The sequence below is a fragment of the Eupeodes corollae genome, chromosome X, assembly GCF_945859685.1.
Source record: "Eupeodes corollae chromosome X, idEupCoro1.1, whole genome shotgun sequence".
NCBI lineage: Eukaryota > Metazoa > Arthropoda > Insecta > Diptera > Syrphidae > Eupeodes > Eupeodes corollae.
The window spans coordinates 6,147,423-6,173,951 of record NC_079150.1 but is presented as its reverse complement, the minus strand read 5'-3'; the positions used below and the strand labels follow the sequence as shown (position 1 = coordinate 6,173,951).

The 26,529-nt window shown below is 32.9% G+C and overlaps 2 protein-coding genes and 3 long non-coding RNA genes across 16 annotated transcripts; 1 reads left to right on the top strand and 4 right to left on the bottom strand.

Moving 5' to 3' along the window:
• Positions 1–527: 527 nt before the first annotated feature.
• On the bottom strand, positions 528–13,663 carry LOC129953296 (uncharacterized). Of its 9 annotated transcripts, none has more exons than XM_056066343.1 (6): positions 13,290–13,663; positions 6,721–6,842; positions 6,041–6,647; positions 3,514–4,320; positions 2,814–3,447; positions 528–2,111 (listed from the first exon to the last, which is right to left on the bottom strand). In XM_056066343.1, the coding sequence occupies exons 2-6, from the start codon at positions 6,787–6,789 to the stop codon at positions 1,970–1,972; spliced, it is 2,259 nt and encodes a 752-aa protein (XP_055922318.1). In that variant the 5' UTR covers positions 6,790–6,842; positions 13,290–13,663; the 3' UTR covers positions 528–1,969. The 9 variants fall into 9 exon arrangements, with proteins under 9 accessions (XP_055922318.1, XP_055922319.1, XP_055922323.1 ...); XM_056066344.1 differs by having other exon boundaries at positions 13,351–13,663; XM_056066348.1 differs by lacking the exon at positions 13,290–13,663 and adding an exon at positions 13,097–13,221.
• Positions 13,664–17,652: 3,989 nt separating this feature from the next.
• Positions 17,653–19,182, top strand: LOC129953324 (uncharacterized). 4 transcript variants are annotated; one of them, XR_008782493.1, is made up of 6 exons: positions 17,666–17,692; positions 17,744–17,768; positions 17,870–17,943; positions 18,004–18,545; positions 18,602–18,961; positions 19,030–19,182. It is a non-coding gene; the product is annotated as an uncharacterized LOC129953324 (long non-coding RNA). The 4 variants fall into 4 exon arrangements; XR_008782494.1 differs by lacking the exon at positions 17,744–17,768 and having other exon boundaries at positions 17,653–17,692; XR_008782492.1 differs by lacking the exons at positions 17,666–17,692; positions 17,744–17,768 and having other exon boundaries at positions 17,785–17,943; positions 18,004–18,327; positions 18,382–18,545.
• Positions 19,183–20,426: 1,244 nt separating this feature from the next.
• On the bottom strand, positions 20,427–21,134 carry LOC129953357 (uncharacterized). The gene is made up of 3 exons (XR_008782503.1): positions 20,832–21,134; positions 20,605–20,771; positions 20,427–20,539 (listed from the first exon to the last, which is right to left on the bottom strand). It is a non-coding gene; the product is annotated as an uncharacterized LOC129953357 (long non-coding RNA).
• Positions 21,135–21,467: 333 nt separating this feature from the next.
• On the bottom strand, positions 21,468–22,291 carry LOC129953343 (uncharacterized). The gene is made up of 3 exons (XR_008782501.1): positions 22,071–22,291; positions 21,792–21,994; positions 21,468–21,729 (listed from the first exon to the last, which is right to left on the bottom strand). It is a non-coding gene; the product is annotated as an uncharacterized LOC129953343 (long non-coding RNA).
• Positions 22,292–25,576: 3,285 nt separating this feature from the next.
• On the bottom strand, positions 25,577–26,222 carry LOC129953224 (uncharacterized). Its single transcript, XM_056066175.1, has 2 exons — positions 26,207–26,222; positions 25,577–26,145 (listed from the first exon to the last, which is right to left on the bottom strand). Exons 1-2 carry the CDS (start codon positions 26,220–26,222, stop codon positions 25,577–25,579), a joined length of 585 nt encoding a protein of 194 aa, XP_055922150.1.
• Positions 26,223–26,529: the final 307 nt, after the last annotated feature.

Below are 26,529 nucleotides of genomic sequence, written 5' to 3'. Positions count from 1 at the left end.
AAGTTTATTTCCTCATCGGTACATTTATAAAATGTGTTCGAACTAATTACGTCTCTTGGCCCCACAAGAAAGAATATAACATCTAACACGGTACACGTTCCTGTGCTTTTCTGTTGAAAACATTTTCAAATAAATCTTATTCTTCAAAAATACAAATTCTCAGCTTATTTAGTACGTACATATCTGAACAAAAAAGGAATTTATTTAACATACGCTGGCAAGCAAACAAATAATTCTTGATATCGTAAAGTACCCAGTCTAAAGCCCAACCGACCTAACCTGTGGAGGCGCCTTACCCATTTTATAGGACAGTAGTTGAACTTTAAATTCAATAGAATTGGAGAAAGTTTTGTGATAAAAGCTCTCTCATAAGACGTGTATTCGCGTTAACAAGAAAATGAAAAAAAAAACGATATATTTATCATTTAATATAACTCATTGACTGAATTTTTTCATCTTAAAAAAATAAGAGATCATCTCAATTATAACCTCGACTGTCTAAGTAAAAGGCGTTTGAACAAGATTAGCAATTTTCTTGAATTTGACTTTTTTTAATAGGACATGAATATACTACATACTTTCTTTTTAAGTTACCACAAAAACGTCCATACATTATTTTACAGTGTTTTCTACTTCTTATAAGATACTTCAATAGATAAATAACAAAGTTTTTTTAATCTATTTTACGTGATTTCAAAATTTAAATTATTAATAATTTCTAGGTTTTATAATTAAAAATCCTTCAGGATACAATTGTTATAAATCTTTGTTTGTATCATCATGGCATCATTTTGGCATGATTACGTGAGTTTTGTACATCCACATTTGAAAAATTAACCATACATATATGCTTGGTAATCGATAGAGAATTCTTGAAATTAGTCGTTTCTATTAAGATTAAAAATAAATTAAAGTATTCAAAAATAATAAATTAATTGTTTTTGTTCCACACGGAAATCTTAAACGATTATCTTAATAATATAAATTGTACCTTTAAATTTTGTTTGATAAGTCATTTATAAGGTTGTTTTCAGAGTAAGGTCAAAAATGTATATACCTTAAATAATATGTTTTGTAAATGCAAACTCATAGTTTTCAACTGAGAAGCCATAACTTTCTATGGTTATGGAATCAATGCGCATTTAACTGTTTTCCATTAAAGTGCTAAATACTTGTACATTTAATTTGAAGCTATTTTTCTGTGAGTTTTTAGTTATCCACTTACACACATTACAAAATATTTATTTTAATGAAAAACAAAGTGAATATTATATAATAATTAGAATCAAGCATAAAAATAAAACACTAAGTAACTTAGATAAAAACAAACAAAAACTTACAAACAAATAATAAAAGACTAGACATATTTCAATATTTGGTTCTAAGCCACAATATACAATATACATTTATAGAAAAAAAACTGACATCAGACTTGAGTGGTTTAATCATAAAATATGAATTTTATTATACATACACACGAATGGGCTTTATACTTTATAATTATACACAGCAAATGAGTCATTTTACAAAACCCATATTTTCTCGCCTCGTTTTCGTGAGATATTAAAAGAACTATAATAAAGGCGGAAATCTTTTTTTGCTTTGATTTGCACATCGCCCAATAATTCACAAGATATTTTAACGCTTTTATGACAAAAAGTATGTGTTAATAATAATTAAAGCTTTTTAAAATTTAGATAGAAAACCCCTCCTTTTATTAAAAAAAATGTCTTTACAGTTGACTTCAATTTATGCCCATATTGCGCAATGCCAATACCTCATGCATTTTGTACCACCAGCAAGATATTTACAACGAAAATGTATTACAGATGTCAAACATACGACCATTTGCAGATGTCGTTAGTGTTGCTGTTGCTGATGTAACAGTACAGGTCCTTGGCGATGTTCGCTTTCTAGCTGTTTTAGTTGTTAAACCATTAGCTGCTGTTTGTGCAGCCTCACCCGATAGTCAAGCATTTTGAGCTTGGTTGAGTTTCTTCTTTTTAGCTGCGTCTTTTAGCTGTTTTGGCATTGGATATTGTGATTTAATATCCCATCGTTTCATCCAATTACGTAGGGTTTTCCTTGGTACTTGATGAAGACGAGATGCTCTTAAATCAAAAATAAGTAACGTGTTATAAATTTGTTAATATACAAAAAATTGTTAAACCGACAAATAATTATGAATTTGTAAAGCCATACAAGGAAGGCAATTTGAATTCAAATTAAAACATAAATACATAACAGAAAGTTCATCAATTGTAGGACCATGGCGACGCAATATGTCAAAATGTTCTCACAGTTTATTTCTTGAATGAAACGTTTGCTACCCGCATAGCTTTACATTACGGACCCGTTTATTGGTCTCGAAAATCGTGCGGTGCCAGAAGATCATCTTTCGATAGAGTAAATTTCAAGTTAACTTAAAATAAATCTTTTTTTTAATCTATTTTTAAAGTTCTTTGTCTCTTAACACTATTAAAAGAACTTGGAAACCTAGAAAATTAGTTTTGAAATAAATATTTGTTTCATTATGATCGAAAATTAAACACTCGGATCAAATTTAAAATGAAAAACAATTAGTTTGCAAGAATTATGCATTATGATTATGATCTTTTTAAAAAACTTAATACTGATGATTTAAACCATTGATAATTTATTTATAGGGTGTTGAAGCTTTAATGTATCGTATCCCAGCTTAATATTTTTTTTTTACATATTTTAAATTATTTTTTCTTTAACGACTCTTCTATAAAGAGTCAACTTGTAAATTCCTAATTACAATAAATTATCAAAAACAAATCAAAACTTACCTATAAATACTATCTCCATATTTCACAGCCATCAGAGCAGCATACAATGACTCATTACTATAATGCCTTGGCTGATTACATCTGGGATTCCTTAAAATAACCGAATTTTGTGTACGTGGATCTGGTGAATCTGTCGATGCCGTTGTTTTTCCAAATAGTGATAGATTTTTACTAAAACCTTTATTTATTTTCTCTTCTATATCCATATTGGGGTTATTTTTGTTTTGATGATAATATAAATGCTTTGGTCCATGGCCGGCATTGACAACCGAAAGTGGTACTAAAGTTGGCGGATCCTTAAAACGTTGATGAAGATGATGATGGGTATTTGTTGATTCCAGCGCTGTAAATTGGTGCGTCGGCGGTATATTGGTGCTATTTTCTGTGGCTGCTGAAGATCTTTTCACTTTTGTAGATTTTTTAAATTTTGTGTTTGCTTTATTTTTCAATTTTTGAGGATTTTTTTGTACATTGCCATAGGTTTCAGCAACTAAACGATCATAATCAATGCATACACCATCTTCATCGTCATCAACATTTTCAGAAACGTCCTTACCATATTCATGACCATCATACATATAAGATACATTCGGTTGGCAAATGATATTCTCTGTTTCCGTTTTGTTATCCTGATCTTGAATTTTTAATAGACAAATATATTAGTAGAAGAATACAAAACTGAGATTAAAAAGCAACTCACTATTATCAAACTCCATTGGTTCCATTTTCACTTGAATTTCCTGCTTAATACCATGATTCTTATCTTCATCTAGTATTTCTTTAAGCTGGTTATCTTCACTATCATCTTGTTTTACTTCGTCTTCATCTTCATTTTCTGAATTAGCATGGATGGATGGTTGATTTTCTTGTAGTTCTGCTTCCAGTGCCATATTAAGAACATTCAGCTTCTCGCGGTCCTTAGTGCGATCAAGATTCTTAATCGATATAGCCATCGAATTGCTATCGAATTTTAAAAACGATGGAACCACCCTACCATATTCCAATATCGATTCATTATTCTTTTGCACAGGTTTAGTAAGAACTGTTGTCGCCACCGGCGTCAATTGCGGCAATGAATCCTTTGGCCATGGCAACGTTGCTATATTAGCGCTGAGGGGAACCTGTGTGCTTGGCGATTGTACATTGGAACCTGACTGCGCTGGTATATGAATATAAGTCCAGGGAACATTCGATGGTGAATGATTTCCGTTTGGCTGACCTGGTCGATTTAGTTTGAATAAATTTATAAGCTTAATCGTCGGTTTTACTCTAATGGTGGGGATTGTTTCAATCGATATCGGTGATGTTACAATTTTTTCTGTTACTGTCAATGTTGGCACGCTCTCAAGTATATCACTTCCCAAAAGTTTTTTTTCTTCAATTTCTGGATCACCTGCATTTGTTTCACTATGATTTTCATCGGATATAGGCAAACAACTGTTTTCACTGGCTTCTCCATGCTGGTCTTCATACGCCATTTGATCATTGGTAGGAGTGCAATCTTCGTCTAAAGAAGATAGTAAGAACAAAAAATAAGCTCAATGTATTTTAGAAGTTTATCTCACATACATATTAAAGCCCTCCTAAACTTTATCACTGAGAAACGTTGGCATAAATTTGTGAAAAAAGATATTGGAAATGTTGAGAGTTTAAACATTTTTTAATTTAATTTCTACAACTTCCTACAAATGGTCAGGAAGGTTAACAACAGGAGACAATTGATTTGAAAGCATAACATATCTCTAATGAAGATAAAAGAAAAATATTTGTGGCAAGTTTAGGAAGTCGATAAGTTCCTGTTTTGAAATATGCAAGGGCAAGCGAATATTCTAATATGAGCCTTAAACTACCAATCCTCAGGATTTTTTAAACATATTTTCAATTCTTTCGGAACTTGATTTTTAGAAGAAGAATTCTAAAACAGATCTTACTAATGCATTGAGAGAGATTTAAGAGTGTAAGGATCAGTAAACTAATTAGAATAATAATAATAACCTAACGTAAACCAAACAATAGTTATTAAACACAAAACTTTTCGGTCAAGAGTTCGAAGTTTACAGAAACGATCGTCATGTTCGAAATGCAAAGGATTTAAGTGGAGGTGTTCTCATAGCGTTATCTTTTCCATTTGAACTGGTATGTGTAAAGATAATGGTACAGACTAAGATTATTTTCACTTTAAACGTTTACATTTATCCAAAAACGTTTAAAGTCTGTTCATAGCGAATTCTACTTCGCATTATACTCTCTTATAAATTTTTCCTGCTCGGACACTAATATTTTACTTTTAGGTGATTTTAATTTACCACACATAGATTGGATTTCATCTGAAGACGAATCCAGTCTTAAAGCCTCTCGTTCTTCTTCACAGTTGTAACTATCTTTTCTCGATAAAATCCTTCTTACTGACTTACAGCATCAAGTTGTATTAAAAATTCAAAAAATCAAATTCTCCATTGAGTATTTTCTTGTATCGCTATTAGAACTCTTGCTTTATAATCTAAATAAGGAAATACTAATATTTATAAATATCACCCCCCTTGGACATTTTTCCTGACTTAAGTAATCATCTTAACACAGTAGTTCCTCAGATTATTTATATAATTTTAATTTCAGGAGCATTTTCTAATATTGACGAAGAAGTTTAAAATTTGTATAAGCTCCTTAATAATTGTTTGGCCAAAAATCAAATCTTCCTTTAAAGAAATCAAGAAATAAAAACTTAAGTCACCCTTGGTACAGTCAAGAATGCACTTTACTGCGTAACAAAAGAAATAACGCATGGAAAATTTGTCTCCTATCAACTTCTCTTTTTATTTTTAACTCTTTAACGAATTTAAGTCTCTTTCTTATTTGTATGGGATTTGTATCAGATAGCTTTGCAGTTAACTTCACTTACAATAGCCTCATTTCCGTGAGTCATTTGTTAATAGCTCTGAAAAAGCCCCAATCTTCACTCCTGCCCATTAAAAGGGAATCGAATGAGTGAATTAAATACACGATCCATATTAATAGCAGAATAGTCCTGATGGATTTAAGACACGCTATAGATTAAACTTTACTGTATACTCGTATATATATTGATAAGATTGATTTAAATAAGCAAATGTTATTTAATTCATATTATTTAATACCCCTATGTACAATGTACATAAATTCAATGAAATGGAAAATAATACATTTGAGTTCTATTTAAATGTATTAAAACACAAATAAAATAAACTTACCTTCATTAGGAGATAAAGCAGATTCATCTTGGCTATCGTCAATTTCGATAAAATCAACTATTCTCTCAATAGGTCTGTTAACGTAATTTTCTTCGTCTGCTATGTTTTCTTTATCATTACTAATGTCACTATTTTCCTGACTTCCATCTTGGTATTGATCCCCACTGTCCTCTTGTTCTCTATGATTCTCAATTAGATCAGACATAGTTTGAATGTGTTTTTCTTCCTCCTCGTCTTTTCCATCGTTGTTACTAAAAGTTGTGTTATTATGTGAACTCACTTCACCATCATCCTCATTGCAGATTTCTCGGAATTGTGTTTGTGGGTCATATAATCCGATAACTTGAAGAAGTTCAGCACTTTCAATGAGTGTTTTAAGTTCAGCTTGATCTATATAAATCTGTCCGCGATACATAAAATCTATAAGTGACTTTAAAATATGCCATTTAACTCCCATTGGAATTATAACTATGGGATGTTCTTTAGGATGTTCCATTAATAGTCCTTCGAAAAGCGGTGAAGCTGCTGCTAGAACTAGACGATGACATTGAAATCTATGACCATCACAAGACAGTGTAACATCGATGAGACTCTCGTTTACCAGTAACTGTATGTTATGCGAAAACTTATTTTAGTACCGTTGTGAAATACTAAACTTGTTTGTCTTTATTTTTACTTACCCTATTAATAGCACTGTCCAAGTTTGTCATGTGAACGTTGGAACGCACATAAAATTGTGGAACCCGCATTTTTGTATTTTTTACTTTAGCTTTTTATATTTAAAAAAATTCTTCGTGCATTTCTATAAGTAAATGGAAAAAAGTTAGAATTGAATCAAAATGCAATTTGGAAATTAAAATAGAATGTTGTTTTTTTTTTTTAATTAATTTGATTTATTTCCGATTTTAAAATTCTTACGTAACATTTACTTTAAAGTGAGAAAGATTTAGCATTCATTTTAGTGTGTCAATATTTTGTAAAAAGAAATTACCAACTGTAGCGATACTTTTTATCGAAACCAATTTTTTCCTGCCAAAGGCCATTTGAGAGAAGAGCAACAAATACGTAAGAGTTTGTTAAAGAGATCTTTGAAGTAAACAATTTCGCAATCTAATTATTAGTAATTGTAATGTTACTGATAAATTATTTACGGGTGATGCTTTTAATGAATATTTAATTAATATCGATAAAATAATTGAGGAATATTCGAACGCAATAATCAGATTTATTGCAACAGTCGTTGGAAAATACGACAGACGTATTTGGCATTACTTATGGCGTTCAACGCCAATTGACGTTTTTCGCTTTGTTGTAGATCGTTTTGTGGCAGACGTTTCCTATGATTTTGCTGCTCGTGAACTCCACATCAAACCAAGAAAACACCGCTCCTTAAAATGATCTGATTTCGGACACTTGCTGAAATGTGAACAAACTTCCAATAAATCGGCACTTAGAGCTACAAAAGGTCTTGCAGTTACACTCCAACGTATAGAAAGTCAAGAGGACCTAAGAGACAAAAACACATCGAATAGAATGGGATGAAGGGCAACGCCAGCAAAAAATAATTGTATAAGATAAATGAGGATTATGGAAACAATTAAATTCAATTTCTTTATTTTTTATTATATAATTTTAATTCTTTTAAATTGCTACATTGTACTCGTAGCTTATTTGCTTAAATGATTTTTAAATGAGGTCCATTATTTTTATTCAACAACTGTTTGGTCATTATTGTAAACAGAATTATCTGCTTCTAGACTTAGAGAAAGTTCATTAACAAGCCAAACTAAATCTCTGAGAAGCTATGATTTGTAATCTTCTTTCTTCCTCGACATCTTTCCATGAAAAATATCTGGCTACACTATACATTTTTGTTTACTGAATAGTAAAACTTAAGTTTTAAAGTAATAATTTAGTAAATAAATTAAAAAAACCGATGTTCAGTGAATTCAAAAGTAGTAATTTAGTGAATAAATTAAAAAAAAAATGGCTGTTCAGTGAATTTAAAAGTGCAATTAATTTATTCATTTCAGCTGTTTCAAAGGATCGCATATGGAATGTATGAGCAACTAGTAGGCTAGTTGAAGTTTGCAATACCGTCCGAAAACCGACACGACTAAAAAACAAACTAGGACGTGAAACGAGTATCGCAATAATGGTGAATACTTCAATCATGTATCTACTTACACAACATAACTAGTAGATCAAAATATTTACATATACTTTCTAAGAAATCTAAGCTTCAATTGTGGGCAACTACTAAATATGAGAGTTAAAATGAAGTTTCGGACCAATGAAGGCTTTGTTAATTACTACCAAATTGGAAGGGGTGAAATAATTGGTTTTCCCACATTCTGAATCTTATTTTTTTTCAGGGTTTTTACATTCAACTGAAATATATCTGAGTCTACAAAACTCATTTAAAAGAATTATGCATTTGTGTGCAGCTCAGATTTAGTTCTTATCTAATACCCATCTCATGCGCCATTGGCCTACAAATTGGTCATCTCCTTCTGCGTTAAGAAATATTTATACGAAAGTAGCTCCTAAAAATCTGGCAAGCCTACTACTAACAAAAAAATAAAATCATCTCTTGACTAAGTTGCCTCATGGCCAACATTTTATTCTCAAAGATTTTTTCTTTGTTATTTGGGGTGATATTGCTTATTGTTATTTTAATTCTGAGTTATTTTTTCCTTAAAAACGATCAATGAAGATGAAAGGAGCAAGTAAAGTTTTCTAGTAGTGCAAATTTTTCATTGTGAAATTATTTAATTTCTGATTTAAAAGGACTTTTTTGCTTAGTCAAAAAGTGTACAAAGGACATACCCAGAAATTGTATAACATATTGGGAGATTCTATCAAAACGACGAAGTCCGTAAACGTAGCGCACTGTTGTGTTATTTTTATTTTTATAATTAAAATTACACAACTATTGACTTAAATATAAATAATGCCTTGGACAGGACAAAGCATTCGAAGGATACAACCATTTTATAAACATGAATATCCCAATCAGCAGTATGAGAAAAAAGTATGATATGATCTTATTTTAACAAATAATGAAACATTTAAGCGTTCTAAAAAAATGTTTGATTAGCCTTAAAGGGCAGCTTTGGTATAACAGCTTTTCATCGGCATACATGCGAACCTAACAGAGTGTAACTCAGCCAATTCGTTCACGTATATTGTGAATAACAAAGAGCCACCACTATTTACCGCCAGAAATTATGACTTTGTTGTCGACTCGTTTGAAATCACTGCAGAGTACGAAAAGTTAAATTGATTTAAGGGGCCAATTATAGTTATCATTGGTTTTTATTATTGAAACCCATCATTATTACTTTTTTGGCAGGTCGTTTGTAGCGATCATTAGAAATGTATGTCATTGAATAAAATTTCATGATTAAAATCCACCGAACACATGACAGAAATCTGTCATTACAATTGTGAGAAATTGGAACACAAATCAGTGCAACGATTCGATTTACTTTGAACATAAAAGTATCGGCTGTTCAGCAAAATGGTTTTTGTATTTCTAATCAAGAAAAAGCAGTGAAATATCCAATTAAAACGAAATTCCGGATTGATTTCAATGATAACTATAGCTGACTACTAAGAGCTTATAAAAAAAGCAGAGTTGTAGGAACATAAACTAACTTTCTAGTTTAAGCTTGACTTTAATTTACATTTTGAGTCCGAATCCCCTGTAATTTTAAGTTAAGTAAAATCAAAATTGTAAATTCTTGTACATTAAAGAGCTTTGATGTGGGCCTTAGGGCCCACATGAATTAATGTTGAAAACTGATAACAAGAACTGCAAAAAAAAAAAAAATGTTAAGCTAGTTTTAAGTTAAGTTAAGTTATGATAGCTTGTATTAAGCTAAATAAATAAATAAATAAATAAGTAATTGTTTTCTTTGGATTTAAAAAAAAACATTTTTTTTTTTTCAAAATTCGATATCTCGAAAATGGGTCATCATTTTTTTTTTTTAAATCAAATGTAAATAGGCTGTAAATAACTGCATACTGAAAAATATCTTTAAACTCAAAGTGAAAAATTTTATATTAAAATATAATTGATAAAAAAGCTCAAACGATTTTCGAATACACATTTTGAAAAACTAAGATTTTTTTTTGAGGTATCAAATGGCATGTACATTTTAAAACAGCCTCTTTAGATAAATAAGCAAGTTTGTGCGACCCAATCGTGCATTTTATTTTTAATTCATAAGACACTTGTTACTTTGTGATTAAATTCATAATTCACTTATTAGCTCATAAATTGATTTTTTTCTAACTATAAGTCAAGAGTTATAAATAATTTTTTTTCTAGTTCGAAAGACACCAACTAATTCACAAGTCGGCTAGAGAGTCTTAACTTAATGATTTTTTTATACAAACATTTGGAATACTGTCTTCTCTGATACAGAATTAATTTTTTCAACATATCTACTAAATTACTTGTGGCAGTGCATCCTTAATTGTTTTAAGATGGAAAGGAAACAGTTTATTGGTTGAATCGCTAGAGAAACAAGATTGGTAATGTTATCCTAAGAGGTCTTTCAATAACAGGTAAATTTTGTCTTAGTAGGGGACCATCGATAAACGATATTACAACAACTGTGTACCTGAAAACGTGATAATAATAGAATTATTTAATGTACAACTTTGTTTTCATCCGCGATAAGCTCGGAAACAATAAAAAGAAATTCATTAACATGACATCTGAGGTCGTCCAACTCGGACATTGGATGCTAAGGTAAACGACAAAAAAATTACTAACTAAAGTAAAACCTAATTATTTTGCAGGATCCTCAAACTTACCTCAACATAATATACTAACCCTAACTTACATTATATCAATGCATGGTTCCACCGGGCAGCTTTTCGGCCAATGAACTGTTTCCCTTCAAACCCAACATCGCATCTGACTCCACAAAATCGACGAACTACAACCAACCATAAACTCTTTCACTGGTTAACAAGGTTTCGAATTTTTATTTTTAAAAGTTTATATATATATTAATATATAACTCTAAATTTGTAAAAAAAAATATGTTATTGAAATATTTTCAGTATCTCATTAAGCCCTCATGCTAAAACGCTTTATGAATGAAAAGGAACAACCTATTAGGAAGTAATTTTCTTACAAAAAGTTTTTGAAATACGTATTAAAAAATATCTAAGTAACATTTTGTTTTTAATAAGAACAAGCAGCTGAAATCAAAATTAAGCATTATGTCTGCCATAAATATTTGATTATACATTACAGAATTATTATAATTTGTTTTGTTACGAACTATGTTAAGTCCTACCTTAGGCTTAAGTACACTTTATTAATAATTTTTGAATCAAATTAATTAGCGGGCGATTTGCAGGTCGAGGAAAGAATTTTGTGAGCAAGTAGGAAAAAACGCCGATCATCGTAAAATCGTCTGAGTTGCTTTTTAGAAGACATTCAAGAACTTTGAAATTGGAACAAGGAGTATTCTTTTTTTTTTCAAAATATTGATCATTGGTTTAGACAAAGTAAGGTGTATAGGTCAGAATCGTGAAAATTGAATTATTGCAGAAATAGTTGCAAAAGAAATAAGGACCTATTTACAGAATAGAACTCGAACGCGTAGAATATAAAATGTCGTATTAAAATCTATTTTAAATTTGAATCTCATTTTTATTTTAACTTTTTAAGTAAAGAACTTAAGTAATAAGAAAATAAATATAATATGTGGTGCTGCAGCTCGAAGAGAATCAGGGTCTAGTGACTTATATAGCATACCCCACTGTTTATACGTCGTAATGCTGGATGCTAGCACTGTATTTCTAGAAGAATTAACCCTTCTTAAATAACAAAACAAAAATGCTTGTTTTTGACCCCTCTGCAAATAACCGTTATTAGATAGATATACAATTATATACAATTTTATTAGATTTCAAATTAGATTTTCTTTATAATTAAAAACCGTAATTAATATTTGGCGCTTAAGTTATCGTTCTAGGCACAGACAGGAATTGAACCCAAACCTCTGGCAGGAGTACTACATTAAGTTACATTCGGTTAATTTTGCATAATAATGCTAATGAAGTTAAATTATGCATAAGTAAGAAATGTTATATTTTGGTTTAAAATTATTAATTTTGAATTGTTCGTTTTTTTGTATTGAATTCATTGATGTAAGAAAAAAACATGGAAAAACTCCTTATCTTATTTAATTCAGCTTAAAACCATTCTAATATGTATTTATTTGAATAATGTCAGGTAAGCGAATGAAGAAGAATTCTTCTTTGAAGTATTGATTTTGTAGAATTTTTTTTTATTTTTTAAATAATTGTATTATTCAATTGTGCAAATAATCAGTGCAATGAAACAGTAATATAATAAAAAATAGCTGAACTATATTCTTCTCTATGGCATTAGCATTGGGACCACAATCCAAATCTCTTTAATAAACTAACTCAACCTATAATAGGACAATGGATTGTCAGAAAAATGACAATTGTTCAATTCATTATGCCTAGTACATCAACTGCAGTTTACAACATAACCTTTTGGGGGGTCTGAGAATACCTAATAACCACACCAATAGTAAGGCGGCGGCGGTTTATTAATTCCAATTTAATTGATATGATGATATTAATAACAATGCAAGGGAAAAACTAGCTTATCTCAAAATTTGTGTTTATATTTTTTTAACAGTTTTTTGAAAGCGTCTGTAAAATGTATAGATTTTATTAAATGATTAAGAGATAAACCACACTCAAATCTTTTATGTTGTTAGAAAAAAAACAACCGTGCACAAGTGTTTTAAGAGGAATCGACCCACAAAATAAAACAACAAAACTAAACCCTTTTGAAACACAGGAACAAACTACCCTTACAATGGGTTCACTTATAGATACGATTCAATACATCATCTATCTGTACTATTTATTCTTTTAGTCGGTAAATCTTGTGAAAAAAGAAGAATGTACCCACGCAAATGAACGATGATACAAAACAAACTCAACTAAAAACCACAATTAAAAAACTGTTTAAGAAAATAATATAGTTACGCCGTATGAGCTCGTTCGTAGTGCAGCAATATTTATACAGACGATATATGTATAATTTTGTATACTGACGATGTCAGATTTGTTTCTTTTGTTCCAAAATTCCGAAATCAAAGCAGACATCTACTTATTGTATTTATTATGAAATAACATATTTAACTAATTTTATAAAAAAAGAAAACTGAAAGAATTTCACCTTTGCGCTACGTTAACAAATGAACAAATTGTCTTAGATATTACTTTTTATGTACACACACCTCGGGAATTAGAGTTTATTTGAAACTGCCGAGTTTGAGAATTGAGACCGCAACAGAGCAAAAACTAGGGGTTCGAAGAAAATAAGATAAGATAAATAAGATGCAATATTTTATGTACGCAGGTCACAATTCATTTTGAACAATTTTTTTTTATCTTGTGTGTTTTAAGATTGAATTTCCAGAAACATGACTTATTTTGAGGTATTTATTTCCTTCTGTTTTTGTTCTTCCCAAATGACAGCAGACAGACCAAACCAATAAGACAAAAAAGAAGATATTTTCTTGTTTGTTTCCAAGGGGAACATAATATAATCAAGTGCAAGTGATACCTTTGAAAATAAAACCTTTAATATGGAGCAATTTATTTTTGGTTCGTTATAACCTGCGTGGTGGCGTTGGGGTAACATAAATTTGACAGTTGGGAGTGTGCAGTAGAATTGATGATAACAAAGAGACTGATTTTTTATTACCATTTTTCATTTCGAAATTTTTGTGTAAAGGCATAATAAAATCGTTTCAATTCAATTTCTATTCTTCGACTGACTTAATTGTGTTGGTATAATTCAGGAATTATTAAAATTCTTATTTTTTTATAAACTTGAAAAAATTGAGCTTTAAAAACAATTCAATGCAAATTAAAAATATTGTGCATTATAAAATTTAAATGTTTAATTAAAATGATTTGCATTACAAAAAATGAGTGTAAAGCAAAATTATAGCAATTTTAGAGCGAGGCAACATTCATTTCTATTTTAAATTAATTTTCAAAGTTCACTTTTGACATAAAACATAAGCAAACATGTTTGATTTTGACGTTTTTAGTTCAGTGATGCCATACTTGAGTTTTTGTGTTAGGGATTTCTTTGATTTTAATGTTCAAATGCAAAAAGTACTGTGCATCAAATACCCAAACTCGCACCCACTCCGAATCCTATACTGAGCCAAGCAGGCGTGCTTACTTACCTCGCTGTTAGTGTGCTGTACTGTAAAAAAATTGTTATAGGTTAAAAAAAAAGTTGGGTTAAGTCCGAAAAATAGAATATTTTGGCTCAACTTTCCATTACCGCAGCACGAATTTTGACATGCGGTATTTTTTTGATGGATATGTGCAAATAAATAATAATTAAAGTAATTTTGGAGTGAGGAGAAATATATTTATATTCTAAATTAATTTTCAATCTTCACTTTTTCACATACATAACAAGCAAAAATGGTTGATTTTGACATTTCTTTCCTGTTTTTTGTTCAGTGGTGCCATACTAGATTGTTTTAGTTTAGGATTTCTTTGACTTTAGTATTCAAATGCAAAAAGTACTTTGCATACACCCAAACTTAAAGCCAGCCCAAATCCTATAGTGATTCCAAGCAGGGGGATATATAACTAGCTGTTATAGTACGCCTTACTATCAATTCAAAAAAAACTTGTTTTAGGCTAAAAAACGAAATACAAAAAGTAGGGTTAAGTCCGAAAACTAAAGAATTTTTTGTATGAGTTAAAGGTATTTCCTCACCTAAATATTCAAAACATGTTCCATTAAGACCCTTGACAGGGTCCAGGCCTCAGTGCCATAAATGAGAACAGGGACAATGAGTGCCTTATAGATGGTGGTTTTAGATGCTCGAGAGAGGATTTTACTTCTCAATTGCCTTCCTAGAAGTTATAGCTGTCAATGGTGACGTTTTGTCCAAGACGTCGTTGTTCAATGTCCTTTTTTGATGACAGCATATACTTGGTCTTGCCCTTAAAGACCACTGAACCCATCTTTTTCGCTTCCGTCACAATGTTTAAAAACGCTCCACGCTTTGATCTTCCAGTTATGTCAATATTATCTAAGTATCCGAGTGATTGGATGGACCTTTAGTAGATTGTGCCTCTAGTGTTGACGGTTGAGTTTTGCACAATTTTTCGAGAACGTAATTGAAGAAATTGCAGGACAATGCATCGCCTTTGCTAAAACCTTTTTTGACATCAAATAAATCGGTGAGATCTTTTCCGAACTTGATAGTCCAGGGTACATCCTCCATCGAAATTCTGCACAAACAGATAAGTTTGACAGGTATGCCAAAACTAGACATTGCTCTGTAGAGCTCTTCCCTATAGATGCTGTCATATGCCGCTTTAAAATTGATAAAGAGTCGATTTAGTCGATTTTGGACTTTCCTGGCCTGAAGCCACACTGATAAGGACCTATCAGCTTGTAAGCGAATGGCTTCAGACGTTCTCATAATACGGCAGAAAGGATATTATATCCAATGTTAATGGGAAGGATGCCACAGTGGGTGGCGCAATTTAGAGGGTCTCCTTTCTTATGTATAGGGCAAGCTATACTGAGATTCCACTCATCGGGCATGCTTTCTTTCGACCATATTTTGCAGATGAGTTGGTGCATGCTTCGTACCAAGTCATCCAGCAGCTTTGTTTGACTTCAGTTTAGATATATCTATTTTCACTTCGTCCAAGTCGGGTAATCGGAATCGTTGATCTGCGTCACCTAGGTGGTGTGGTTCTGTCTCCCTTACAGCGGAAATCGGTTCGTCATCACCGTTATATAATTTGGAGAAGTGGTCTTTCCACATTCTTAATAAAGACAGGCTTCGGTTCTGGGCTGGTACCCTTGGGAGGTATTTTTAACTTTTGGTTAAATGTACGAACCTCATTCCTGTTGTGACATTCCTCTATCTCCTCGATCGCGTGCTTCTCATGCTCTCTTCTTTTCCATCTAAGAAGCCTGTGTTCCTCTCTCCTCTTCTGCTCGTAGAGCTCGCGAGCATCTCTGGTCCTTCTATGCAGCACCGTTTTGTATGCCTGTTGCTTACCTGCGCGTGTTTGTCGGCATTCGTCGTGAAACCATGGGTTTAGTTGTGTTAACCGTGTAAAACCTAGCACTTCAGAGGCGGCGTATCGCTGCAAGGCAATGTTGCCACTGGGTTTCAATGCTTATTGCAGGCAGAATAGTACTTCTTAAGAGGTTATTAGAGACTCGAACGGGAAAGAACATGGCAGTCTCTTGCAATTGTAGCCGTCTAACGCCGAATCTTCTCACAGTACTTCCTTGTTTTGGCTAAGATCGGGATAACCGCAGCTCTACCTTGGCTACAAAGATTCCATCTCAGGAATTCTTGCGCTGCCGTCGAAATAAGGAGAGGTGCCTCAGTGGAAACACCTCTCCCCCCTCTCTCGTTTGCTACCCCCAACAACTTTCCACTGGTTTTAGAACCAAATCTTCAGTTGAAGTACTAGGCACCCGATGTTCACGTGAGTAGGTGAGAGTAGGAGTTCTTGATAGACAGAGGTGGGTTTTGAGAAAAACTTTTGGACGTTTGTGTCCTCTTGAATTCACATGTCTATAATTTGAACATCCCACCTTACTAAAAAAAAATCAGAAGGAAATTCGTACCGCGTTAATGGAAAGTCAAACCAATATTTGTCTTAAGACTCAACGGGGTTTCCTCGCCTTCATATTTTATTGGGCAAGAACTAAAAAAGAGTGTTAAATTGTTTCGTCCAGAGAGAAAAAAAAATTAAACTAAGTTTTTTTTCCCTAGTTGCGTCTCCAACCCCACGACACTTTTTGTTTGCATTTTCTACACCGTTTTAAAGTAGTATTCACATGAGCGCGACCAACGAACGACGAATGAATTACAAAATGTGAGTTTATATACGTTTGAAGACATATTTCCACACAAATTCTTAACAAAACGATAGCAATTTAGTGTCTATTTGATTTATGATACATACTTTTACTTTTCAATATCGCATATTAATAAATTTAAGAAAACAAATTTATTCGTCGCGAAAAAATTATTGTTGATACGTACTGTCAAACTTTATTCGCGTTCCACATTATCCACACTTGCAACGAATAAAATAATCGCGCGTACTTAACCTAAAAAGATAATTCTTGTTTTTGTTTCAGTGGTGAATGGTGTTTGGCTGTGGCTCCTTGTCAAACTTCATTCGCGACGAATTAAAAACTCTCATTTGAAAGAAATGTCAAAATCGACGAATATTCGTTCATTTGTTGGTCGTTGGTCGTGCTCATGTGAATTGTGCTTAAATTCCCTTCAGCGAATATTCATGCTTATGTTCATAGAGGAAATATATTATCTAGAGTCCCGACCGGTACCCGTCCTACCTGAAACACCCTCAAATTTTATTCGAGGTGAACTCTCCCAAATTCGAGGTGAACTCTCACAAATTCTCTATCAGTGAATACATGTGAGTGGAGAAAAAAAAGCAAAATGGGGGATTGGGCTAAAAAGAAACTTATGGAATTTTTGTGACCTGACAAAAATGACAATCAATTTTGCAAAACAAAACAATGGGTTTCGGATTTTTAGAGTAAGTTTTTGTTAATTGTTTTGAATTTTAATATAATTTGATATTTTTCAGACCAAAATTCTTTATAATGAAGAGGGTATATGCAAGTTCACTTCATTGAATAAAAATTAAGTCAAATTGCAGTGAAGGAGGTGCAACAATAATGGATTTATTTTATATTCTTTCTTTTCATTTTAGATAGTGCCAAAATGCAGGAAGCAATTTCCTTTAAGTAATTTGGAAAGCAAACCAAACAAGGCGCTGATTTGCAGGTAAGTTTTTTGTATATTATATTTCTCTCAACAAAATAATATCAATGTTTTTAACTACAGATACTGCCCATTGTTTTTGTATGTACTTCTCAACTGCAATAGCTGCCGCAGGTGTTGACGGCGGAGGTGTCACCATCAAAACCATTAGAAACAACACGACCAAGTCAATGATGCAAGTGGAAGTTTTGCCATGTAATAGTCGACCGCTGACGCCCTTCTCCATCAATTGTGTAAGTACGTATCGAAACATTCATATCGTAGTCAACTAGCTTAATCTTCATCTTCTAGGTGTAAAGAGTACTACCAGTCTGCAGTTCTGCAAGAGACGCAAACAAAACAAGAATACAATCGCAGGAAGACTCCAAAAAATGTCCAACCCTGACTGTAAGTGAGTTCAAATTTTAAATCTACAACGAATCCATTCTTTTTGCTCCTAAGGATCGCACTGGCTTAACGGTGTCAATCATTCGGAGGCAAATGAGCTGGCCCGACAAGAATCCCCCAAGAAGCCAAACAGATTCAGATCAGTCTCTCGGCAGCTACTGACAATGTCGGCGAATTAAATCCATCGATTTTCACACAGAAAATCAACATCAAAAAAAGTAAGTCAACTTCCATTTCAGATTTCCTTATATAATGAAAATTAATTTCTTTATAGTCACGACAATTCAGCAGCGTCATGGTCAACTTGCCGATCAACCATTCACAGTGAACAACCTCTATTCGTAGCAGAAGCGATCTCTGCGTTGTCGACAATGCGAACACAATGTCATCAAGCCGGAGTACCATCCAGGATCGATCAAGTATCGCATTCAATTGTTTGCTAACTACCATGTGCCAGACGTTCTGCTTGTGCGTTGTGAAAAGCCACTGAAGCCTGGCACGTCCACTGAATTGATCCTCAAGCTAACTAACCCAACGATGTACCATATGACCACAACCATTATGAAACTGCTAACCAAGGAAGAAGAACGGCGAATGATCGACTTCGAATAAAAGTTCAACGAAAGGAACCAAAGTAAAAAACAAAAAAAATCGAATTGGAAATTCTTATTCTATGTTGTTTTTATTATTTTTTTTTTATAGATTCACCACTTGGAGAAAGTCCAATAACGTAACAATTAAATTGAACTTCACACCTGAAGAAGGATTGAAACCAGGCGATGATGTTACCCTTAGTTTCTTGATGAAATATACTTTTGTGAATACATACACACGCCCGAAAAGAAATAAAGTCAAAAACACGCATTATCATCGAAAGTTTTTGTAAAAGTTGGTCAAATTGAAGCCTAGATTTATTTCTATGTATTCTAGAAAATAATCTTTTTTGCAAAAAACTGTAATTTTGTATATATTGTCTATTCTATTGTTTCTTTGCTGACTAGGATCATTTTTATTCAAAATTATTTATGATTTACTTTACTTTAATAATAAAGGAATTTGTTTTGAATTCAAAGATGTTGGTGCTTTTTGCTTCAGAGGACTTACATAACTAAATGTTCGTTGGAAAAACGAATAAGCTGTATAAAGTATATTTTTCTTTATTGAGGCATTACAAATTTAACATTTGTAATACTTATTCTTCTTATGTTTTGGTTCATCACGTTCGTGTGAATTCTTTCGCTATTCCATGTGGTTAACAGACTCATGAGTTTCATTTGATTCTACCTAAAGTATTGAATTGTAATACTTTTATGGTTTTAAAAAGTTCGTGAGTTTATTGTTGATGCTGATTACGAATACGAACTTCGATTTTAGCTAAAAAAAAACTATTTTTCAACATTATTTTTATCAATTTTCAATTTACTACAGGAACTTGATGTTTTATCCTAAGACTACAAATTCGTAATAAAAAGTACGAAACAAATTTAAACGAAATACTGAGGAAAAATATTGTAGGTTTGAAACAACATACATAACTCATTTTTTTGTTTTAAAAAAAGCTATTTCATGAATTTAGATTAAAAAGTCTACATGATTTGAATAATTCTTTATCACAGAAAAGAATACAATATTATTGTTAAGGACTTTTAACTAATGTGAATTTTAATTGTATAATCTAAACAACTTGTTTTTATTCATATACTCTTCCTTGCCAACAAAAATGGAACATTAACCATTTTGAACGGATCGATTCAAAATCGAAAACTATGAACAAAAGAAAACATAAGAAATTAACAACTTGAAAATCCAAAAAGCCAGACGTTAAGCTGCAACAAAGCATTAACAGCACCAACAGTAAATAAATGAACGCTCATAGAATGAACTATGCCTTCAACGAACCATTAACTCGAAGTGTTAGAGAAATTAATAACTTATCAAATAATATTGACTTTAATTTTCATATTAATAGAAATACCTTTAAATATATGTATGCTTAGTTTATTTTTTTTAACTTTACATTCTTAGTTTATAATATAATATTTTAAATAAAACTTGTCATATTCATTAGTCTATTTGAGTATACTCTTAACACTAGTTGATGTAATAAATAAATAAAATACAAAACATATGAAAATGGGAACGGAACACATAAACTACATTTACTTTTGATTGATATAGAACCCTTCAGTTGTGATGATTCTGTTTGCATCAGCTGAAAGAAGAATTTTAATTTTAAAATAAATTACCTGAAGCAAAAACTTAACACTTTTCACTTACTCTCAGTTGTAAAACATTTAGCTTTTAGTGCCAGATCAAGAATGGATAGTCCAGGCTCTGAAAAAATCTCAACGATCGGATTTCGTTGTAATTCAGTTCACCTAGTCCTTCAACATTTCCCTTATAGAGCGCCGCTGTGACTTTTTCGTCTTGTTTTAGACATACCTCTGGAACGAGAAAAACTTAAATAGCTAAAAGAAGTGATTTATTTGTTTATTAAAAATCACCTCCATAGACTTGAAGCGTCACATCTTCTTTGTGCTTTTCTCTTCTCTGGTAATTTTTTGTGTTCTTCAATGAGAAATGCAATTTCTTCTTTGTGGGATAAAAGTGAACAACTTGAGAAGCTTCTCGACTTCAGAATCTGGCATTTTCAAAAAGAACTGATAAAGAACAAATGGCGACTTTTTTCTTCGTCCAGCCAAATACCATTGCCAGCAGATTTTCCAAACTTGTCTTCTCCTTCGTTGATCACTATTGGAAGTGCCAATCCAAATACTGATTTCTTTTTTTCTACTCTGCTGATAGTTCGTGGCGTAGTACCCGTGGCATGATTGTTAGTGCGTTGGACTGTCATGCAAGGGATCTTGGGTTCAATCCCTGCCTGTGCTACCTTAATTTAAAAAAATTAATTTTCGCGGGTACTGCCTCTTGCGAGGAATTGACAAATCCTTCAAGAGTAATTCTTGTCATGAAAAAGTGCTTTCTCAAAAATAGCCGTTCGGATTCGGCATAAAATTGTAGGTCCCTTCCATTCCTGACAACAGTACTCGCACACAGGAATGGTTGAGAGTTGTAAGTCACTAGGCCCTGGTTCACAACGGACTGTTGCGCCACCCCATTTGATTTGATTTTGATGATAGTTCGTGGCCAGTCATTAAGTTACCCATTTGTTCACTGCCTCCCATTTGAAAGCGACAATTGTATTTCTGAAGCAAATGCAACAAGTCATAACCCTGGAAAATTTGTTATGTGAATTCGGTAAAGCTCATTCTAGCTGCACTATTAAGTCGCGACTGGACTGACGATATTGAGAGCAGTAATCCCATTCGAAAGTGTCTTCCCATATTGGCAACAAAGTCCTCTACATTCAGATTTTCTTACCATGATGCATTGTTGACGACTCTGAAAAAAGATTATCAAAACGATTGAGTTTTTAAAGCGCATTAGGTTTCTATTATAGTTACCTAATTTGTCTCAATGACCGACAACCCTAGTTTATTTCGTTTTGTTTTGCCACTAGGATTACCGATAAGACCCGTATTCCAACTAACGCAATTGGATTGTGTCTTTCTCGATGCCATGCAGAAGTCCAATTATTACCAGGAGATTGCCAACGTTAGACTATCGGCAGCTTGATCAAAGCCGGCGTAGATTGATTGTTGTTTACCTGTGAAAAGTTTTGCCATTTCCGGACTACCGTTTTAAGAAGAATAGAATATAATTCATTACAATATACAACTTACCCAGCGGTGTCTGGAAAGAGATCCTGAAAGAATCCTCTATCAGCTAGAGCCAAGTTACGTAGGGAAATACTTCTTCGGATATGATGAAGTCACTTTTTAGATCGATGAATTAGTTGACTCTGGATCATTTTGTATAAAATTATTTATATAATATAGATACAACAGTTAATCAGCAGTACTATTAACAACTTTGTTTTATTAATTTTCACTTTTGTTTTGATTTATTTGTTTTGATTTATTTAATTTAATTTTCGCTGTCGAAATACTTACCTCGCTTTTGATCTGTCAAAAGTGGGTACAACTCAAATTGCGCCACGTTCGCATTGCAGTTCTAGGGTGCGTCTATACTTTCGGCATGATTTATTCTGTTTTTAGCTAAACTTTTCATAAAAATGATAGAATTTGTTTGCCAAAAGCAGTTACATATTATTTTTAGCACTGTTTTCACTAAAAAGGAGTTGCAAAATTAATTTTTCTTAAAATATTGCATTTATTTTTCAATTTTTGAATTCAACGGATCTCTTTTTTGAACGGCTGAGTTCACCTCATAGTTTTTTCCCCCGCGGTCGAGCAATGTGGGCACAAATTCCATAACAACTACATTCATAATGGCTTGGTCCCATAAGAAATGCACGGGACCACTAACACATGCTTATCCTTATGGACAAAATCCTCCCAATTTAGCTTGTAGGCCGAAAGAGAACAAACCCATTAAGTCGGGACTCTAGATAATATATTTCCTCTATGCTTATGTTCTTGCATATGTGTTTATCCTATTTGTTTCATATTGAGGTAGTACAAATGTGCAAGTTGGTGCTCAACATCACAGCTGATATGCTATAAGAGAGCCTCTCTCTATTAGTTCTTTCTCTCTGGATCAGCCAACCTTAGAAAATGCAAACAAAATGTAGAATGCATGTGTACCGAGGAAAGCGAACAGCTGATTAAATATGTGCGTGACGTTTATGGCTGAAACACAAACAAGCTTCAGCTTCGGCTTCGGCTTTGCCTGGCGTTTACTAGTTTAGCCAGAGGAATTCAATGGCTGCGTTCAATCTCGTGTTCGATAGGGTATGGTAGATAGGTGGATTTGTACATACCTTGTTGAACGAATTGGATAGCTGTCAAAAAATAAAAACAACTTTCAGCTGTTCACAAAAAGCAGAGAAACATTTGAGCTTCGAAGTCAAAATTGTTTTAAGATAAAAGAATTAATGGATAATTCAACTGATTCGTCGGACGATGATGAATTGATAGGTGCGTAATAATTTAATAAATAAGAGATACCATTAATCTGTAATCTATTTTAAATTTCCTCTTAGCCAAATTGGAATTCTATACGATTAATACTTGCGAAATCTGCGGTTTTAAACAATTTACGTTTAACAGAAAACTATCCTAACAGAAACGAAGACTATTATGAAGTGACAATACCTAGATATAGTCTGGAAGAATTTCGATCACATTTCTGAATGAGCTTTGCTGTAAGATTTTGAGTTGATTAGCTTATTGGTGGGACCAACGCAAGAACCTTTGTTGCATGATATATCCGTTCGGTTATCCAACGCTTATTTAAAAACCATTCAAGGGGCACCATCAACTAGAATAGCCAATAAATGAATTGTTTATTAAGTATTTTAGGATCTCTTGCACAAAGTGCAGCAAAATAAAAAACTTTTAACTTATAAAAAAACTGTTGTTTTTTGTTTGGATCTTGAGTAAGCAAGAAAGTTTCTTATCAGCAATTTCTTAAAAAATTGTTCTTCGTTGGGTTTTTGGGTCTCGGAGCTGGTCCTTTCTTTTTCTGCAGTATTCCAAGAAGAGCAGAATGGATTTATGTTCCCAACCTTAAAAAAGGGAATAGAGTGGTTCTTTTTTGGGGTTTTGAATCATCTGAAAGAATAACTTACCTTTCCTTTAAGCGCTTACTTGCTTGTAGCTCCACAAGCTGTCCGCCTCTGTCTGCTTTATACATAAAAACAAAAACGTAAGATTTATTTATTTCCACAGGGCACTCCAGTCTAGTGTCCAGCATTCTGAAGAAAGACCTAGAAAATTGGCCATCAAAACGAAAATAAACGAAGTCAATTTTGAAGTTAAAAAAAAATATATCACAGTTAGCTCTAAATTCAGAGGCAAACAGGTTCTTCATCGTCTGTTATGTACAGAACATCCTCAAATTCAACTAACATTTTGTATCCTTTTGTTTACCATCAAATACAAAATGCTGAAATCAATTTCCAAGTTGCTTGAAATTTAACCATGTGTTGAATCATCTGTTCTGTTAGATACCAACATACCCCAGAAATTCTTTGATACATTTGGGTTCTTTTTTTGACATCTCAGCTGCTTTTGATTCGCTGTTATTTGAGACGTAAAACACTAACAAAAAGTTATTCGGATAACCTATTTGTCTGAGATTGAACGCAGCCAATGCATGCCACCGAAGCTTCGACCTCACGTTTCTTTTGACAATCGTAAGGAAATAACGTTAATTCTTTTACCGCAAAAATTCACATTGTGTCATCATATCTATCTATATTAGAATAGTACTTACCCAGTTTACAAGGAGAATTGAATCGGAAATGAATCAGGATTTATCGCCACACATAACTGGATCCGGTAGAAAAAGGATTATTCAATCCGATCTCCCAAAACGAGGTGAATCGAATCGAAAATTGTCTTTGTATAAAAATATAATAGAACTATGGCGGCGCTGCCTGTACGAAAAAATGTGGAATCTAAGAGCGACTTGAAGTATACAAATATTGAAATAAATAAGTTACCTGACATTTGTTTTTTTCATACCTATCAATGTAAAGAAGGTATTCATATACAATACATTTCATTGTATGTGTTTTAGATTTGTTTTAATTTGATTAAGTTTTTCTATTTTTGTGAAATCTGAAAATTTAAAAGCAACGTTTTCAAATTTAAGTTTTGATACAATGCTACGTTGCCATATTTTGAATTGTTCCATAGCAAATACATTCGATTTAGGTATTTTTTTTAAATTTGTATTTTGTTTGTAATGTTGGTAGTGGGTGGGTAGGTATGTAGAAAAGTATGTATTAAGGAGGGTAGGTTGGTGTGTATTAAGAAGAATTGTAAGGACTCAACTCGTTTCGTGATTGCAGTTAAGCCATGACTAAAGTTAGAATGAAACAATCAACTTAAAGGGTCAAAAATTTGACTCTCTGACGTCATAAAAAAATCTGAATTTTCTGTGTCAACGCACCGTCAACATTCACAGCATCAATACTCGAAACGTTGACTATCACACAATTTGACAAATTGTTGTTTTTTAAGCCAATTAGGCTGTGAAAGAATGTTAAAATTGTGTTGAAAACTGTTGTATACCGCCTTGCATGAGAACAAGCTGGTTAGTTTTTTGTGGAAAAATTGCATGGGTTGTCACATGTTCTTGCTTCCTTTCCATACTTCCTGTGGCAGAAACAAACTACATCTTTTGATGAAACCCTTTTTACCTTTGAAACGGATTTGTTTCAGGACTGCGTTTGAGATATGTTTTGACCAACTTTGAGACTTTGCACAAGTGTTGTAAGGCTAGACAGTGCAGATTCTACCTCTGTCAGACGTTGATCGAGGGAATTGATGTTTCGACATTCATTTACCTCTGCAGCGAAAACGAGATTTGGTGCTGTCGACATGTTGTCTGCTATCTTAGATAAAGCAGTGATGTCCAGACTTGAAGAAAGAATACCCCTCACGTGGTTCTGCATTTTTGACATCCAAATTGTAGAGAGCATATCGTCAGGAACATTTTCTCCCGCAAGTCTTCTCATCTCTCTCAACAAACTTGAAGGACGCCTGTCGCCGAGTTCGAGTGATGTTATAAGCTTATTCAACTGTCGCTCCTTGGACTCAGTAAACCTCCCTATTAACTGTTTTTTAAAGGCAGGATATTTGTCAGTGACTGGTGGTGTTTGCACCAAATCCGAAACCTCATTTAGGATTTCAGGATCCAAGGCAGCGATTATGGCATTGAATTTGCTGTTGTCGGAAGAGATTCTGTTGTTGTGAAACTGCGCCTCAATTTGTACAAACCACAAGGCTAGATTTATTTTCCAGAATGGTGGAATCCGGAGGTTCTTGAAGGCTGCAACTTCCTGTACCTGCTGGTGGGGCCATGTTGGTTGTCGTATCTTGTGCTGGGTAATTTCAACAAAATCACGTCGGGGTCACCACTTTAGCGTTTGTGCCAAATAAATCCCAGACACAAGGTTTACTTTACAACTTATCATTTATTTCTCTTAAAATTCTAATACAATGAAATTAGTTTTGGTTAAATCAGCGTTGCACGAGGCAGTCTAGACGAGATCAGAGTAAAAAAGTATCTCAAAGTGCAGCTGCTTTTAGAACGTTACTTCGGTTCATTTTTGTATCTTTCTTTCCTACGATCGCTGCGCCATCTATCAGAGATTGGAAATTTGCAAAA

Coding starts and splice junctions, on each gene's coding strand:
- LOC129953296 (XM_056066343.1), bottom strand. CDS start 6,789: ATGCGGGTTCCACAATTTTATGTGCGTTCCAACGTTCACATGACAAAC. Junction 6,648..6,720: donor TGGACAGTGCTATTAATAGG/GTAAGTAAAAAT, acceptor CATAACATACAG/TTACTGGTAAACGAGAGTCT. Junction 4,321..6,040: donor TGCTTTATCTCCTAATGAAG/GTAAGTTTATTT, acceptor TATCTTCTTTAG/ACGAAGATTGCACTCCTACC.